General features: G+C 36.1%; 1 protein-coding gene and 1 non-coding gene across 6 annotated transcripts; both read left to right on the forward strand.

Annotated features, from left to right (window-relative positions):
- The first annotated feature begins 6,587 nt into the window (after window positions 1-6,587).
- On the forward strand, window positions 6,588-10,583 carry LOC104611120 (UPSTREAM OF FLC protein (DUF966)). Of its 5 annotated transcripts, none has more exons than XM_010278049.3 (7): window positions 6,588-6,787; window positions 6,919-7,270; window positions 7,412-7,481; window positions 7,584-7,696; window positions 7,797-8,352; window positions 8,436-8,540; window positions 10,119-10,583. In XM_010278049.3, exons 2-7 carry the CDS (start codon window positions 7,135-7,137, stop codon window positions 10,300-10,302), a joined length of 1,164 nt encoding a protein of 387 aa, XP_010276351.1. In that variant the 5' UTR covers window positions 6,588-6,787; window positions 6,919-7,134; the 3' UTR covers window positions 10,303-10,583. The 5 variants fall into 5 exon arrangements, with proteins under 5 accessions (XP_010276351.1, XP_088754803.1, XP_010276353.1 ...); XM_088898677.1 differs by having other exon boundaries at window positions 7,803-8,352; XM_010278051.3 differs by having other exon boundaries at window positions 6,996-7,270.
- TRNAK-CUU (transfer RNA lysine (anticodon CUU)) lies at window positions 10,584-10,656 on the forward strand. The gene has a single exon. It is a non-coding gene; the product is annotated as a tRNA-Lys (tRNA).
- Window positions 10,657-13,711: the final 3,055 nt, after the last annotated feature.

The raw sequence follows: 13,711 nt of genomic DNA on the forward strand, positions 1-13,711 counted from the left end.
ATACTTTTTATATAAATTTTTTATTTTTCACTCAATTTGGTCCGGATTGGATCCAATCCAGTCCATTTGCATTTTAATTGGACCAGTTTTGATCTAGCTTGTATGGGTTTTGGACTGGATTGGATTTGGTGCATTTGTAAACGGACCCGATTAGATTGGACCAATTGGACCAAATCTAGTCCAGTTGACACCATTAGTTATTGATGAGTTCTTTTTTTGTTAGTAAGGATGAATTGAACTTGGATTGGACCCAATCCAAGTGTTGTAGGCTTTTATATATATTTTCAGGATTTCTCATGTTATTTTGGTGTATGGTCCAATTTGGATTGAATTGAACCCAATCCAACCCATTTATATTTCAATTGGATTGGATTGGATTGGATTGCATAGGTATTTCTCATGTTATTTTGGTGTATGGTCCAATTTGGATTGAATTGAACCCAATCCAACCCATTTATATATTTTTATATATTTCAATTGGATTGGATTGCATAGGTATCATAGTATTTTTATATATTTTTTAGATTTTTTATGTTATTCTGGTATTTGATTCAATTTGGATTGGATTGGAACCAATCTAGTCCGTTTGTATTTTATTTGGACTGGATTGGACTTGGTTGGTTTGGATTTGGACTGGATTTGGTCCAATCCGTTTATAAATGGACCAACATTGGATTGGACTGGTCCAATTGACAGCCCTACCTAAATGTAGTTGAGCTAAGACAAGTCACCAAGTCAAGAGTGATCATTTTCATCAGGGAGCCTTGCACCACTTTCTAGATTTCTGGTATATCTTGGTACTCTCCTAATCAATGTTTTCAACCCGCCATTGACCCGACTAGTCAAACCATTAAATTGTCACCCGGCCAGGATTTTAGGTCCAATTCAGTCAAGACCCGCCATGCAGTCAAAAACCATTGACTTGGTCAAGAATCAATCAACCCGGCTGGTTCGACCATTGACCCGTTCGACCTAGTGACCGGGTCGCGGGATGCATACTTAATGAATGCAAAACTTTCGAATGCCATAACTTTGCACTTTGATGTCCAATTGGGGCAATTTTTTTTAGTAACTTTTCGAGATCTATGCGTCCCAAGGATCCATAGGTGCCTTGCCCCACTATTTTCACACAAAAAAAACATTTTTTGGCCTCAAATTACAATTTTTAATATTTTTATAAAAAGTATAAATTAAATTAAAAATCTGAATTAAATATAAAATAATACATATAATATATCTAAAAACATATTTATACATTATTTATTGCTAATATATATATATATATATATATATATATATATATATATATAAACATATATATAATATATATACTTAATAGATATATGCGCTGATGTGGCATAGTCTAAACCGTTCGACCCTACCGGTAAATTAGAATACAATAAAAGAAAACAAAGCATAGTTTAAGCTAGTGTTTTCAACCCTCTGTTGATTTGGACGTCGCGTCCAATTATCAATCTTATTTCCGAGTCCAATTTTCTTAATACCTGGGATTTTACCAAAAAACCGTTGACTTGATCACACTCTATTTGACATAGCCACGAGTTAAACAATACATGTACATGCATTGTACATAACTTTGTATCCAATTATCGGAATAATCTTTATGTCAACTTTGGATAACTTTTCAAGATATACTCGGTCCTAGGAGCCGAAGGTGCATAGTCTTGACCCATAGGACGATCGAACCAATGACCCAAGAGCTAGGCAATAACAATTCATCATTTAGGGTCGGTTTTTAAAACATTATTTTAAGCTCATTGCATATATTAATTCTAAATAAGAGGAGTTCGAAAATCTACTCTCAACCGAGTTCATTCCCTAAAGTTTTTATGGGGATTGAGCAATAATTGATATCTTACGGCTGTTTTTGGTTTGAAAAAAAAGGTAAAGAAATCTTTACAAACATTATATATGTTTTCTTGTCTTTCCCATCCTTTTCTATCTTTTCCTTCAAATCAAACATAGCCTAAAGCACTGCCAATGTAGCAAGCTTGAGATTGAGATCAAAAGGTAGAAAATGTCATGGTTTTGAAAATTAGACCAAGCTGAACGTTGGGACCGGTTGGCCCAGGAACTGGCCATAGGTCCTGGCCTGGTTTTGGGTTTTGGACCCCAAAACCGTCCAACCCGAGTTCGGACCAGATGGTAAGACCATTTGACCCAGAAATTAGTGGTCAAAATGGTTTTGTTTCCAGTCCGATTTTCAAAACCATGGAAAATATATCAAAAGAAAAGCTGGGATCTTGGTGAAAATTTTGTCTTTTGGGTATCAGCTTCGAAATTGGAGGTTGATTAGGAGCAATGTTTTAAAAACCGAGCCGGAGGCTGAACCATTTTTGCCTCTAGGTCGCGGGTCACCAGTTATGTATGACTATTTGTCAATGATGCTACTCGATTTGAGATGGTGCATGAACTGAGGTTACACTTAGATAGTCCTTGTCAACTGGGCAGAACTGGGGTAGAAGGACAGAACCATGCTTCAAGATCTACGATCAAGAAAGATATCAGAGGCCCGAGGAATTATCCCCGGGTAGACACTCCGACGCTCAAGTCAGTGGAAAGTAGTAAGGAATCGGGCCGAGCAGTTAGAGAATAGTACTTGTCTGAGCAGTATAATGGTATGAGTGCTAGAAATTGGAATCCCTTACCTTGAGCGGAAGATATCTTTTTATAACCGAAGGTCCGTGTCCTGATCAGATTAAGCTTCTGAGGTTTTCGGGATGATGTTAACCGCCGAGGTCTTTGGGATGAGACATAATCTCTAGCGGGATTGTCCCCATCCGCTCTCTTGTCTTGGTTATGCTTATCCGCATGACATGAAGTCTCCGTGACTGAGGGATAAGGTGAGGCCAAGGTGGTAGTGCGGTGCTGATGTGGCCGTGGAGGCAACGTACCACTAACATGGCCGAGGTGATTTGGCAGCCACGTAGCATCTGAAACCAGCTCGACCTTGATCCGAATAGTTTATAAGCTCAAGGACATTGATTTCCATCTATCTTGTTTTCTTATTTAATATATAGAGCATTAATGCTTTTCTTTTAATTATTAACTTTCAATTCTAAAACATACACATGTTAGAATCTAGAAGTCTGGCTTTATCTTTTTGTGCACTTCTCCGTATTCTCCTTCCAAAGTTAGTCGCACATAGATTAGCAAATTTTCCTTATACAATCTAAAGCCACAATTTTGTTGTGAAGCACTAAAGTTTATATATGTAAGAGCACCCAAGCAAGTTTGCAAGTATAGGTATTAACCATATATGATATATTGTATTTTGATTTAACTTTTTTTTATCAAAAACAGATTTTAGCTTTTGTGATTTGCATGGAGCTTAAAGCAAGCATCCGCAATATAGCCCTTGTTTGGTATCATATATTTTAAGTATTTATTTAAATAAATACTTAAAATAAGTGATGGAATATATAAACATTTATTCGTGTTTGGCAAAAAATGAGCAAATAAGTACTTACAAGAAAACAATCTAACAGCTGCTTATTTTAAGCACTTATTCCATTTTTTTGGGATAAATTTGTCCCCATCATTTTTTCAAAATCTTGTTGAGTGTCTTCTCCATTTGAGTTCCAACACGAATAAGCAAGTGCAACAAGTGATGTACTCTGGGGTAAGAAGTTGTTCCAAGTACATTAATCTCCTCTTTTTCTCCATTTCTTTGTTGTGTTTCAAACAATCCACATGATTATAATTGTCATTTCCACAAATATAAGTAATTATTGATTAAATGATTTATTAAATACTGTAACTCAAACAAATACTTGAAATAAATGTAAATAGTTTGAGAAAGGACCACGAAATACTAATAAATACTTATTTCTCAAACCACTTATTCTTAAAACACAACGACGGTATAGATAGAAGTAAATCATAATCATTAACTATATTGATAAATTATTTCACATTGTTAGACATACACAAGGAATGCTTTGAAGCATGGTTTTAAAAAATGATTCAGAAATAGAATTGTTCTGGTCATTGGTTTTTGGGTTGATGGTTCAACTGTCTGATTTGAATAGATGGTTCGTTCAGACAACAAAAACTAAAAAAAATAAAAAAAACAGCCATAAACCGCTGAACGGGTCGATGGTTCGATCACCCGAGTCAATGAGTCATTGACCGATTCAATGGTTTTTGGCCAGGGACCAGGTTTGGGGAAAAACGGAACTTGTTGCCTGGATAGTTCTGAAGCCAAACAGTCCAACCATCTGGATCAACGATGATTTAGAAAACCATGATTTGAAGGACGCTTGCATCCTAAATTAAAGGAGCAAAGAAAAGAGAAGAGTCAACATCCATAAAAAAAATGGGTTTTTATAGTTCATCCACAAGATTTATAGAGATGAATTGAATCATGCTCGTAGATTGATGCCAAATTCAGGGCAGAATGCAATTTATGGAAGGGACTATTAATAGACTAGGAGGGGGCCAGATTTCTGAGGTGGATTGCAGTCTCAAAGAAAAAGATCAAGACACCACCGGTTGATTAACATTGTGAAAAAGTAAAAGAATTCTACACACAACACACGAAAATATATTCAACCAATCTTATCTTGTTTAGCCACCGTGGGCCCATGAAAATGCACAATATGGGTCCATGAATAGGTCATTCTATCTCTCTCTCTCGATTCGCGGATTTTGTTACCATCATTGCGTGACAATTAACGAATATTGCGCCCTTCGTTATATATAGCCCTACTGTTCATTTTCTCGCGGAATAACTTCATCTGTCATTTTATCGCGATTTACTGCCCAACTAAATGGAAGCAGTTAAAGAAAGAAAGATCACAAATCAACGGCCACGATTTTAGAATAAATCATTTATAAATAATATTATAAAGGATTATTTATTTATAAAATAATATTTATTGAGATAGTTCATTACAAAATCCTACCCTATACTTTCAAGTTATTACTAAAACACTATAATTTATAGTTTCGGTTAGAAAACATTTTTATTTTCATTCAAGGACTGCTTAGGGTGGATTTGAGTCTACTTGAGCCGAATATTTGGTTATTTGACCTTGGTTTGTCAGAAAACCATGATGCTTTGAGCTCAATTCGAGCTCAAGTTTGGCTCGACTTAAAAGTTCATAAGCTCGAATTCGACTATGAGTCAAACTTCTCATAAAATAAAAAAATATATATATATATAAGCTCGATTTGGCTCATGGGCCTTACAAGCCAAATTTTATTGCGTTTGAGCTAAACTCGATTTGAAAACGAGCCTATATATTGGGTTCAAGTTCAGCTTAAAGCCAGGTTTAAGTTGAGCCAAATCAAGCTTTTCATGGGTTGAGCTCGAATAGCTTGATTCATTTTCCACGCATATGATTGATCAGTGACCTCTTAAAATAAGTGGATATGTGTAAGCCTCTGAAATCAACCTTCTAAGAACAAAACCTTTTGGGAAAAATCAAAATTTTGTCTTTTTTATGTGGTTAAATATGTGAATTGGAAAAATAGGACACCGAAAGAGCTCTTACAAATTAAAACCAATATTTTAAAAATTGGTACAGAACCGGAACTGCTTTGGCCGAGACTGGATCTAGTAGGCACATTAAAGTAAGCACATTAAATGAGCACTTGATAAATATTTTCACAACTGTCAAAAATGAGTATTAATCTTTTTCAAGGGTGGGGTGAAGGTATTTTAAGGAACAAGTGTCAAAAAAATTTTCAAGTGCTCATAGATCGTGCTTACAACTTCATGCCTACCTCATCCGAACCCGCTTTAACCACCCATTTCTCGAGTCAAAGGTTTGATATTTAGACCAAATAAATCGGGCTGTAAAATTTAAAAAAATAAAAAATATAATTAAAATAAAATTTGGTCCAAAATTATTGTTTGGGTCGATCAAATCAACAATTCAACCACATAAATTAATAGATCAATGACCATTTCAACAGTTTTGAGCAAATAGTAGTTCGGGCCACGGGGATGAAATGATTCCAGTTCATTGATGGGCCGAAGGATTCAACCATCCAACTCAAAGAGTTTGAAAACCTGGTTACCACTTTTATGATACTGGTTGAGTGATTGGTTATAAGTTTTTTTCAGTATCAATATTCATTGTTTTGGTCAAACGGATGTTAGGGTCAAAAACATCATTTCCTACTCTAGTACTAATGAAAATAGTGATAAATAAAGCAGTTGAACTTGAAGGGCTACAAATTATTGGGGTGTTTTAATAATATGTAATATAAGGTAAGTTTTAATAAATACATCAAAGTGTAAGGGTGTCAAAGTAAATGGCACTTTTTATGAAAAATAGGGAAAATTAGGTGACCGAAACGAAACGCCGTTGTGTGATGTCTCGTACTCCATAGTGTAAAATTACAAAAAAGACGCTTGAAAATTACCAAATTGGTGATATTTTATAAGATTAAGCTTATAGTATTTACGTCACCTTCATAGTTAAGAACAGTAAGAACACGCTAGAATTTGATATGGAGTGACGGTGGATTGACGGAGGGGCATACTTGTCATTTGGAGGATAAAAGGCGTTCAAAATATCGCGGGAAATGAATAAAAAGCTGAAGAAGAATTCGAAGGAGAGAAACCGCCGGACTGTTGGTTTGTCTATAAATAGCTCGGAGACTGGTCGGCGACCTCCTTTAATTCTCTGATCTCTTCTGCAGAAGAAACAGTGAAGACTCAGTTAATCGGCGCTTCTTGTTCTCTGTTCTCTCCACCATCGTCAGGAGAAAGGAAAAAAGCAAAATTTACGATACAAGAAAAGAAAGAAAAGAGGTAGGAGACAAATCTGTAATCTCGAATCTCAATGATTCTTTTTGTTTCTGCGAGGAATTTTTATATTTTCTTATTTGATCTTTCAATTTGTTGCTATCGCATGGATTGAGAAATGCGTTTTTTAATGCAAGAATGATGATTGTATGATCCAATGGTTGCATCGTGAAGAAGAATGTTTGTTTTCTTGTCGGCTTTTTTTCTGGATCAGGCCGGCGGATATCCGATCAATCTTTCTCTCTCTAACGAGTTCTCTTTGTTCTAAGAAAAGATTTTCAAAGCAAGCGTGGTATGTTTTGCCTGAAAAGAAGATGTGTGTCGGTCGCCTCTCGTGATGATCTTGCAGGAAAATGGAAGCCAAAGGAGGAGCGGCAGGAGAGATGAGGCGAGTGCATATCATCTACTTTCTGAATCGGATGGGTCGAGTCGAGCATCCTCACCTCTTCCGTGTCCATCACCTGAGTCGAAACGGCGTTCATTTGCGAGGTAGACGCCAAAGACCACCCATCGGCCCATCCTCTCTCTCTCTCTCTCTCTCTCTCTCTCTGAAGTCCGAACTGTTCACGAATAGATTCTGACAGACTTTTTTTTCTGCTTTTTATTTTTGCTTTTTTTATTAACTTGAAGATGTTAAGAGATGGCTGTCGGATTTGAGAGGAAAAGACATGCCGGATTCCTTCGCTTGGTCTTATAAGAGGTAATAAGAGAGTACGTAACGCCTGTTCATTTCTCTGAATGATTTCTTCTCCGGTGCAGACAGTTGTAATGGCGCTTACTGTTATCGCAAATCTATTGACAGGAAATACAAGACAGGTTATGTATGGCAAGATTTGGTGGACGACGACCTTATCACGCCCATTGCAGATGATGAATACGTCCTCAAAGGATCCGAAATCCCCATTATTCCCTCTGGTATTCCTTCGATCTCAATTTAGATGACACTAATTTGTTACTGAATCACAATTACACTACTTAATTGTGTCTCTCGGTTTATTTTTCTTCAAAAAAAAAGGAGCAGTAACAGGTACTTGCTCATCATGCCGTGAAAAGAAATCTTCAATGCAGAAACCAGTGAAAGAGAAAGAAGATGCAAAGATCAAAGCCGCAACCGCTGCTGTCGAAATTGAGGAGAACGAATCAGGAACCTCAGACTCGGAAACATCGGCGACGACGGTCGATTCAATCGAATCGAATCCAGGTTTCATGCCGGATGGAAAGCAGGAATCAAAGGAAAACCCCGGGAAAATGTTGTCATCGGGATTGTTGAGGAAGAACAGAAAGAAGGACGCAGACGCAGAGAAGAATAAAGATGCTGGTTCAGCAGCAGCACCGTCGACGAGATCTTCGTTTTTGAGGAGTAAGAGCCATTCGAGCGGAGCTTCTCACGTGTTCCGCAACCTAATAACGTGCGGTGCTGTCGAGACGAACGACTCGGCGTTGGTGAAGCGGGTTTATGGAGCTTCAAGGAATCCTTCCGGTGAAGCAGAAGAGATTTGTAAGGTCGAGAAGTTGGGTGGATCCGATAGAATCTTCGGCTTTGCATGGAACCACCAACAACATAAGACCAAGTAAAGCTATTAGATCGATTCAAAAATTACTGTTTGATTTGATTCGTGTTTTTCCTTGAGTAAAGTTTTTATTGGATTTTCAGGAAATGTTGGAAAGGAGAGAAGAATGCAAAGAGGGCGACGAGTGATTCTATAAATCAGAAAACGGTTTCCGCTGCTTACAAGACAGTCGCCGAGCCCAATTGCTCGTAAGTTTTAATAGTGAACAGTCTGCAGTAATAGATTTTTTTAATGGATATCTGCAGTAACAGATTGAAAGTAACATGAAAAACAATACTGATCCCTCAAATCTCTAGCTCCCACACTTCGCTTTCGTTTTTCTCAATTAATAGTAGGAAATTGTTACGACCAGGATTTGAAGCAAATTACAATAATAGTAATAGTGAAATACATAGATGGACAAGGGTTAGTTGGAGGGTCCCACATTGAAAATCCATATTCCACCTGATTTCTTCATCTGGTTCTGAATTGGCACAACCCTATCTGGTTCTAAGTTAACTTTCTTTTTAGGCCTTTAGGTTGGCAAAGCTGCAAAGGGAGTAGTCAGATAATCGGGAAAATGAATAGAGCGGAAATTATCTAAACCTCCCTTCACTCTACTGACAAAGTATAAAACATTCTCCAATAAATTCTCGAAGATTTCATGAATCATATCCCTCTTTTTTTGTTAATCCCTTCACTTTACTGACCAAGTACAGAGCTTTCCCCAACTTTGAGGTGGTAAAAATCTAAGTGTTTTATGAATCATGTATCTCTCTTTTCTGCTATCGCCTGGTCCCATAACAAAAGTTGCCGATCTGACCATACCTAGAAACATTTTTTGAATGTCAAAAATGACTTTAACCAACTTGACAACATTTCATCTAATTCTACAATTAAACACCTATATTCTCCATCTTTAGGATCACGGATTTGGAACTGTTTTTTTTTTTTGTTGATTTGTTCGAAGTCATGCACTATAATATTAGGAGTACATTAAGCTAATTATCCATTGATATGCCAAAATCTAAATATTAACGGGTTAATTATGTATTTATGTAATTGCAAAGATACTGGTTGATCAGGACTATTTAATTAATGTACCAAGCCCTAAGAATTGATCAACTCTGATGCTAATACATTCTGTTACTTATTTAGCATGTCTCGGAACTGTGGATATTTATTGACTAAACGTTTTGTATTTGATTTGTATGGAAAACTGAGAAAAGGAATGATAAACTCATTTATTGACACTTAGGAGCCATTAGATGCCACATTAGCAAAACACTAAATAAATACCTAAAGTCTTTTTTTGCAAGTCCTTATGCGTACAAATTCACATAATGGGAGAAATGTTGAAGTGGTGCCTATGTGAAAGTATTTGCATGTGTGTGTGTGGTAGATCAGTGATTTTTATTTGGGTCTAACAATTCACGTGCTCCTATTTGTGTAAAAATAAAAATGGGATGGCCCGACAAAACTGTAGGAATAGCCCAAAACCTACGTTCACATGCATTGATTATAGATTTGTAGCAGAATTTAGAATTCTGCATTAGGTCTGTCTGTACTTCTCCGTTGATTATATCGACCATCCAATCAATTAAATGACTGAAAAGAAAGAATCTCTGCAAATGAAACTAGGCCTAGATGGCTGGACTCCAACATAAAACAGTGGTAGATAATGGAAAACAAAATTAAGATGAGCAGACAAACACTGTGACTAAAACGTGAACGATTGCGCAAGTGCATTTATACGATGTTTTGCATGAACCTACTGGTGGTTACAGGCAATGTGGAAAGGCATTTAAACCGGAGAAAATGCATACGCATATGAAGTCTTGCAAAGGTATGAAGAAACAAAGCAAGAGCGCAAATTCTGCTGCTGAGAAGAAGACGTCGTCATCGCAACAAGGATCAGCAACCGACCCTCCATTCAAAGAAGAACCGAGTTATTTTCTCATGACGCACTAGAGCTAGTCTGCTAGTTACAGATGCATAGATAGAGATATTGAGGCAGAGAGGAATTGACTCTATAGTCGTAGTGTTCATTGTGACAGGAATTCTTTAAACAAAGTTTTATTTATTTATTTTATTTTTTCGTTTTTTTGCCTTTAAATCTTCTGGCTTCTTTTCCATGTAGGGAAAGCCGGAAAGGTGAAATGCAATATGTAAATATAAGTTTTAAATCTTCTTCTTCTTCTTATATACTGAACTCATTCGTTATTAGGGGCACTCGTAATAACTAACTAAGTGCCCGTCTAGCTCAGTCGGTAGAGCGCAAGGCTCTTAACCTTGTGGTCGTGGGTTCGAGCCCCACGGTGGGCGTCTTTGTATTTTGTTCATGAATATGGGGCCCTTCCCGGCCTCCCTTTACCGCTTCCTTTATTTTTTTTTATTCATGTTTATCATTTTTGTTTAGTATCAATTTTTTTTATTATTTAATATAAGCGATTAAATTAAGTTTTATTTTTATAGAGATGAGAAATGGTTACTTAAGTTTTTTATTTCCACTAAGTTAAACAAGTGGAAAGCTTCTACAATTAGTCAGGCTGATAAATGTGCTCTCATTCAATCTGTTCTTCAATCAATGCCTCTTTATTCTATGAGTATTATTCAATTTTCTTAGAAAACCATTCAAGATATTGAAAAATCAATAAGAAATTTCTAGTGGGCTAAATTAGATTCTAGACTCAGTATATGTTTGGTTCTGTTTATGTTTATTGGCGGTGTCACATAGGCACCCTGTCTGCAAATGCCTCATTAAATGTATTTGTGTATCAAAGTTTGCAAATGTGTGTCTCTTCCCTTTCAGAAAACTCACAGAGGCATTTATTGGCATTTTTCTGATGTGGTGCCTAATGGCGTCTATGTATCATAAACGCCCTCATTAATTACTTTTCTCAGTTTTACAGTCATAAAAGTACAAAACATTTATTGAATAAATATACGAAACCAAACACCCTCTCAATCCTTTTTGATAGTGTGCTTGACACAATCAACCAAAGTACAATGGGGTTTGGGTCTCAAGGATATGAGATTAGTTTGGTCCTTTTAAAAAAGCTAGCATGGAGGTTTATAATTGAGCAACATAAACTATGGGCTCAGGTGTGAAAATCAAAATACCTAAAAGACAAAAGTGTTTTTCTCTACTCTATGAGTGCTACAAGCTCACTCTTATGAAAAACAACAGCTCCTAAACTTCGGGTAATGTGTAATGAAGTTGGATATTTGGTTATTAGGAACTCTTTAGCGCCTTTGGATCTAGTCCCTTGGATCAAATCAATTAATCGTTTTAGAATGTCATCTCAACCGGTGTCCTTTGTTTTTAAGAATCTTCCTATTTCAGCGTTAATATCTGTTGATTTCTGAAACCGGACATTTCTTAATTTGCATATGAACCAAGAAGAAATAGGAGACATTCTAAATACTCCAATTTTTCCAGAAGAAAATGCTCTAAATTGGATTTGGACTCACCATTCCTTACGTAAATTTTCAACCAAACAACTTATGCCCATCTTCAACAACCTTACCTTAATATTATTTTTAACGATTAAAAAATGTATTAAATGGATATGGAGGCTTCCTATACCCTAGAAATATCAAATGTTTCTGTGAAGAGTGGTTAATAATTTTATACCTGTTAAAGAATTGATATTTGCTTCCCCTCAGGATTGTCAATGTGGGTTATGTAATCAATACACATAATCTGCGAATCATCTTGAGTGTAATTTCGCCCAAGCCATTTTATTTGCTGATCCTTGGAATATAAATTTGCAAAATTTATTTCACAATTCGTGGGTGATTTGTCAACATGATTTAATTACTTCCCTGCTTGATAAAAACAATCTCTGAGGTTTTAAGTTGGTAAGCAATTGCCCTCTATTACATCTGGTTTGTTAGGAATGAAAATGCTTTAAGGATTGTCAAGTCTTGCTGCAGTGGATTTGACGCGTATAAATCGTAAATACATACTCCAACAGATCTTAGTCCATCTCATGATTGTTTATAGAAATTTAACTTAAGAGTGATTAACCATATAGATTTAATTATCTTTACTGATGCGGGCAATTTCAGTACTCGATCTTTTTCTTATGGTGTTATTGATTTATCTAGGCATTTTGAAGGGAGGATTGAGAATTTGAATTTTGTTGAGGAAGCTAAATTATTTTCTATTTTGCAAGGGGTTCAACAAGATACTCAATGGGCATCAAGTAATATTTTGATCTGTTTGGATTCTCAGAAGTTGTCCGAGCGTTGTAATCTCAAGCTTCACTGCCATGGTCTTGCCACTGGCTTTTTCTCGGGTCCAAACAACTTCTTCACTTTTCTTCTGCTTCATTTTGTTTTGTAAATAAAAAGTTCAACGTACCTGTCAATAAAGTAGCTCAGACTGCAAAAACCTATCCTCAGGATTTATTTATTTATTTTTTTTTTGCAAATTATCCTCAGGGGATACCGGATGTTATGAATTTTGTAGGTATTTGAATTAGATAATTTAAATCGTGTTTGGCATGTCTTTTCGCATGGTTGTCAACTGTTTAGAAGCCTGGTACCCATGTTTTCATTTTTTTTGTTTGGTTTGGAAAAAGGCTCCACCCCGAAAAGATGCGAGAAGCTTGAACTTATTTCAGAAAGTTAGAATTGAAGCTTCTTGCCTTTTTTTCATCTCGCCTCTGTGCAAAAAGGCGTGTCTCCAACCAAACGATTTGTGGACTGTCAAAATCTTTAAATAAAAACCACTACAATGAATTCACATCTGCACCCACAAGGGGGCGCCCCATAATGCCTCACAACACATCTCCATCTTGTATTGGGAATATTATCGATAATAAGTACAAGAGATGATGAGACATCACTGGGAGATGTTCCCAATACAAGGTGAGGATGCGCTGTGAGGCATTGAGTGGCGCCCCACAATGTCAATTCCACTACAATTACCTCATCTTTCAAACCAAAAAAAGGAGAAAAGTTAAGGCCGAACTTGCATGCAAAATTCTATGGGGTCTATGTATGACTAAGTATATATTTGGCATGGCTTCTATTTATTAAATAAATGTTTGTACTTGATTTGTCTTCAAAACCAAGAAAAATTGGTTGATAAATGTTTTTCTAGTATTTGTTGACAGTAAAATGCCACATAAGCAGAATAATAAATAAATACTTTTTTATTGGAAAAAAATATTAAAATAAAACTTCCTCCAATGATTGATTTACACGTAAACTAAGAAAAATATTTATAAGATAAATAGACGTATAAAATAGCATAATGGGATAAATACCTACATAACGATGACATAACACTGTTTATCAAATAAATGAAAACCATACCAAACATCTTGTAAACCATCTCAATTGTTATCAATAAATCATTTGTGTTCAA

The sequence above is a fragment of the Nelumbo nucifera genome, chromosome 2, assembly GCF_055504915.1.
Source record: "Nelumbo nucifera cultivar China Antique chromosome 2, China Antique-T2T, whole genome shotgun sequence".
NCBI lineage: Eukaryota > Viridiplantae > Streptophyta > Magnoliopsida > Proteales > Nelumbonaceae > Nelumbo > Nelumbo nucifera.

Bases quoted from the DNA above. Each gene is read 5' to 3' on its own strand.
- LOC104611120 (XM_010278049.3), top strand. From the start codon at position 7,135: ATGGAAGCCAAAGGAGGAGCGGCAGGAGAGATGAGGCGAGTGCATATC. The intron at 7,271-7,411 runs GTAGACGCCAAA...ATTAACTTGAAG, and splicing joins AAACGGCGTTCATTTGCGAG to ATGTTAAGAGATGGCTGTCG. The intron at 8,353-8,435 runs GTAAAGCTATTA...TTGGATTTTCAG, and splicing joins CACCAACAACATAAGACCAA to GAAATGTTGGAAAGGAGAGA.